General features: G+C 42.8%; 1 protein-coding gene across 1 annotated transcript; it reads right to left on the bottom strand.

Annotated features, from left to right (window-relative positions):
• Positions 1 to 1,071: 1,071 nt before the first annotated feature.
• On the bottom strand, positions 1,072 to 3,673 carry NPY2R (neuropeptide Y receptor Y2). Its single transcript, XM_007535058.3, has one exon. It carries the CDS (start codon positions 3,263 to 3,265, stop codon positions 2,117 to 2,119), a length of 1,149 nt encoding a protein of 382 aa, XP_007535120.1. The 5' UTR covers positions 3,266 to 3,673; the 3' UTR covers positions 1,072 to 2,116.
• Positions 3,674 to 4,726: the final 1,053 nt, after the last annotated feature.

The raw sequence follows: 4,726 nt of genomic DNA on the forward strand, positions 1-4,726 counted from the left end.
TTTAAGGAATGCATTCACAAATGTAGGCATCCGTACAAAAACTGCTGTGAAATTTGTTTTGACAGCATCCAAAGTACTGTTTAATTCTAAATTATTTTTTATGAATAATAAATAATATTTTTTATTTAAGCATCTTTGGTTGATTACTATTGAAATAAAGATCGTGTTCACAAAATCAGGTGAAAAATACTACAGAGGGGGCTGGATCGTGTCACATCCAGCTGAGAGCACACTTTACTATGTGCATGGACCTGGATTCAAGCCCTCTTCCTCCCCACTTGCAGGGGGAAGCTTCATAATCAATGAAGCAGCTGCAGGTGACTCTCTCTCTCTCTCCATCTATCTCTATCTCTCCCATCCAACTCAATTTCTCTCTGTTCTATCAATATCAAAACAGAAAGAGAAAAAAAGAAGGGGGGGAGGGAAATGGCCACTAGGAGCAGAGGATTCATAGTGCAGGCATGGAGCCCCTGCAATAGCACTGGTGGCAATTAAAAAAGAAAGAAAGAAAAGAGAGAGAGAAAGAAAGAAACAAAGAAATAAAGGAAGGAAGGGAGTAAGGAAGGAAGAAAGGAAAAGATATTATTGAATTTATTCTTAATTATAAGTAAATTTCGATGTAGGTTTTTATACATTATTCTGAGATATGTCTAGTTATTTTGAAGGAAAATAATTTTTGATGAAATTGGCCTAAACAGAACATTTTCAGAGTGGAACAAAGCCAATGCTTTTCATATTTCTTACCAGATGGCTTCCATTCTGATGAAACTATATTGTTTTATTAATCATGAATGGGACCACACAAGACGGAGTACTAAAAAAAACCACACACACACTATAAGTGTTCTGTGAACACATTAGATATATATATCTTTGCAAAAACTGCTCACAAATAAATACAAAATAACACAATATTATTTTCTAATGTAATTTAAATTTTCTATGATGATAAACTCAGGTCCAGCATAGAAATAGTACATGTTCAAAAGTTCGGACAATTGGCAATGACTAAAAGTGTCAAGTAATATACTTATTATCAAAACAGTGTGTATATATATATATGGGGGGGAGGAAGGGAGAGCACGTGAAAGGGAGGGGGAGAGAGAGAGCAGGGACACATTGAAAAAAGAAGTTAAATGATGACTTATGTTTCTAGAATTCAGAGGATTTCAGCTGGGAGGGGGTAGATAGCACAATGGTTATGCAAAGAGATTCTCAAGCTTGAGGCTCCAGATTCCCAGGTTCAATCCCCCACACTATCATAAGTCACAGCTGAGCAGTGCTCTGGTTAAAAAGAAAAAAATATATATATATCAGTCTCTGATTCTTAGTTGAGAAAAAAGAAAACAAAACCCTTCACTGAATGTGCATTTGGTTTTAAGAACAATTCACTAATCAGGTATTGAGAATCTCCTTATCAACTGCCAAATTACCAATTATTTAGAAGATTTCAATGTGTTTCCTTGCACTCATTCAAATAATTGTGTTTGTCTGAAGCCTTTCCCAGTGGGTTTTGTCTATAAGAGCAATAATAAAACAACCAAATATAGTAAGGAGCTTGTGGCTCCCTAAAGTACTGGTGTTTGGTGAACTTTTCATCAGATGGGGCAGGGCACACCATCCTCAGTCTATGCTCTGATGTAATGTAGTATTGAAGACTTAAGTGAGAGAGAGAGAAACAGAGACCAGAGCACTGCATAGTCATATATGGTACCAATGATTGAACCCTGAGCCTCAGACTTGCAAAGCATGTGCTCTACCTGCCCAACCTCACATCCTAATATGATTCGAATGTCAACTTATTTGCTCACCACTAATCATCAGTGCATTCTGGAGAATGGTCAAAAGCATTTCTCTCTGTGGGATTCATAACTCAGCCCGCCATCAAAGCAGCTGTTAGTTCTGCCTTGGTCAGTCAATACTATCTTTGAAGATGAGTACTGTTACTTAGGCTGAGCCAGCCAGTGTTTCACAAGTTGCTCTTCAAATACTTCCATTCAGATGCTCCTCTTCTTCCTTAAAATGGGACCACAGGACACACCTGCCAGCTCTATAATGTGATACGGAGCTGAGCTCTCCTCAGAATTCATTCCTGCATTTCCACACCACAGCTTCCTTAAACACTGGTAGCCTCTGTGAAAGGGTCATTGGGACCATTGCTCTTTTTGACTTCCAGGTTCTTCTTGGCCTTCAGTGTCACGGACACCTCAGAGTGGATGGCATCCAACCTCTGCTCACAGCGGAAGGCTGAGAGGAAAGCCTTTCTGTAGTTGCTGTTCATCCAGCCATAGAGAAAAGGGTTGGCAAAGGTGGAACACATGGCAATGATGTGGAACACGGTGAAGATGAGTTTGTACTCCCTCAGGTCCAGGACTTGGCTGTTGATGTCTACCGCCAGCTGGAAGGCATGGAGTGGCAGCCAGCTGACAGCAAACACCACCACCACACACACCAGCATTTTGGTCGTCTTGTGCCTCCGCTGGTGGTAGTGGTCGCTGGCAGCTCCGGGGCTGACGTGGTTCTTGAGCTTACTCCAGATCCGAGTGTAGGAGAAGGATATGATGCCCAGAGGCAGGACGTACAGGATCAGCAGGGAGGAGAGGCTGTAGATGGTGCCATACATGCTCTTCTCCTCCCCAGGCCACTTCTCAGTGCAGGCCACAATCTCAAAGTCAGTGATGATCTCAATCAGTGAGTGCTCCCGGAAGATGGCCAGGGGGCTAGCGAGCAGGGCACTGATGCCCCAGGCCAAGCCAATGACCAAGAAGCTGATCCTCTTGGAGATCTTGCTCTCCAGGTGGTAGACGATACAGCGGTGTCGGTCCAGGGCAATGACAGTCAAGGTGATTGTGGACACCTGCACTGCCAAACCCTGGGCATAGGGCACCAGGTGACAGAGGACGGGGCCCATTTTCCACTCCCCCATTAAGGTGTAGGTAAGAGTGAAAGGCAAGCACAGGGTGTTCACCAGGAGATCTGCCACTGCCAGGTTGGCAATGAAGAAGTTGGTCACTGTGCGCATGCTCTTGAACTTGATCACCACATGGATTACCAAGGAGTTACCAACCACGCCCAGTAAGATGATGGTGCAATAAGCCAAGATGAGAACAATCTGGACCTCTATCAGCTTGGTGCTGTCAATCAGTTCAGGCTCAGGGTCAGGGCCCAGGTCTCCTGGAGGAGGTGTTTGCTCTGAACCAGAGGGATTGGCCTTTGTGTCTCCCATTGTCTGGTTCTCATCAGCCTCTGCACTGATCGGGCCCATTTTTCAGCAACTAACATATGAATCTGCAAAAAAGGAACACATGTGGAATAAGGAGAATCCAAAGATGGGGAGAAGAAAATCATAAATGGACTAGCTTAGTTTTGGTCAGGGCTCACAATACCTTCCTTCTGATCCCAAAAGTTACATAGAGGATACTTTTTTAACAAAAAGTGTTCAGAAATATGGATAAAAGAAATAGGTCTTTGAAATGTGAACTACAGTGTTTTGTTTTTGTTTTTGTTTTTTTTTTAGATAGAGATAGAGACATAGTGAAAGAGACCACAGCACCAAAACTTCCTTTAACGCAGTAGGGATCAGGTTTGAACCTACACTGAACACATGCCAAAGCAACACACTCTCCAAGTGAGCTAGTTCACCAACCATAATGATCAGATGTTAGACTTCAAGTATAGATGGAATTCCAATGTGAATGTCAGTGAATCAAGTCAATCCATTTTAAGTGAGATAAATATTACAATCATGTCAATTTATTGACAACTGCTATGTATTCACCAAATTAACTTTAAGGCTGAAAAAGAATTTTTTCATCAATATCTTGACTGTTTTAAATCTATAAATACAGTAACTTTCTTTTTTGCACAGAAAAGAGACAAATACTAAAACCTTCTGCCTGAGGACCTCACTTCTTCTAGCGTTTGCCCTTCTTCCGTAGCCAGTCAACAGGTCAGGTTGAAAGCTGTCAGGAGCTGCTTGTTGCTGGCTTTGAAAGTGACTGGGATCCATGTGGATTCAGTCGGCTAGGAAGGATCGTCAGTTTCCCCAATGAATGGGTACTCACGGGATGCACCACGAGAAGGTCAATCCAATGCATCCCAATGTGTACCGAAGCCTCACCTGTCCAGAGTCCTACCCCACTAGGGAAAGATAGGCTAGCAGATGACCCCACCAATGTCTCCTGGAGCCCTGCTTCCCCAGAGCCCTGCCCCACTAGGGAAGGAGAGGGACAGGCTGGGAGTATGGATCAACCTGCCAATGCCCATTCTCAGTGAGGAAGCAATTACAGAAGCCAGACCTTCCACCTTCTGCATACCATAATGACCATGAGTCCATACTCCCAAAGGGTTAAAGAAAAGGAAAGCTATCAGGGGAAGGGATGGGATATGGAGTTCTGGTGGTGAGAATTGTGTGGAATTGTACTGCTCTTGCTCTTATCCTATGGTTTTGTCAGTGTTTCCTTTTTATAAATACAAATTTAAAAAAAAAAAAGAAAAAGAAATAGGCTAGGGGTATAGATTGACCTGCCATGTCAACTCCCATGTCCAGTGGAAAAGTGATTACAGAAGCCAGAAATCCCACCTTCTGCACCTTATAAAGAATTTTGATCCATACTCCCAGAGGGATAAACAGGAGGGAAGTTTCCAATGGAGGGGATAGGACACAGAACTCTGGTGGTGGGAACTGCACAGAATTATACCCCTATTCTCTTATAATCTTGTAAAC

This window comes from Erinaceus europaeus, chromosome 19 (genome assembly GCF_950295315.1).
Source record: "Erinaceus europaeus chromosome 19, mEriEur2.1, whole genome shotgun sequence".
In the NCBI taxonomy this organism is placed as follows: domain Eukaryota; kingdom Metazoa; phylum Chordata; class Mammalia; order Eulipotyphla; family Erinaceidae; genus Erinaceus; species Erinaceus europaeus.

Excerpts from the sequence above, each read along its gene's own strand:
- NPY2R (XM_007535058.3), bottom strand. The coding sequence starts at position 3,265 with ATGGGCCCGATCAGTGCAGAGGCTGATGAGAACCAGACAATGGGAGAC.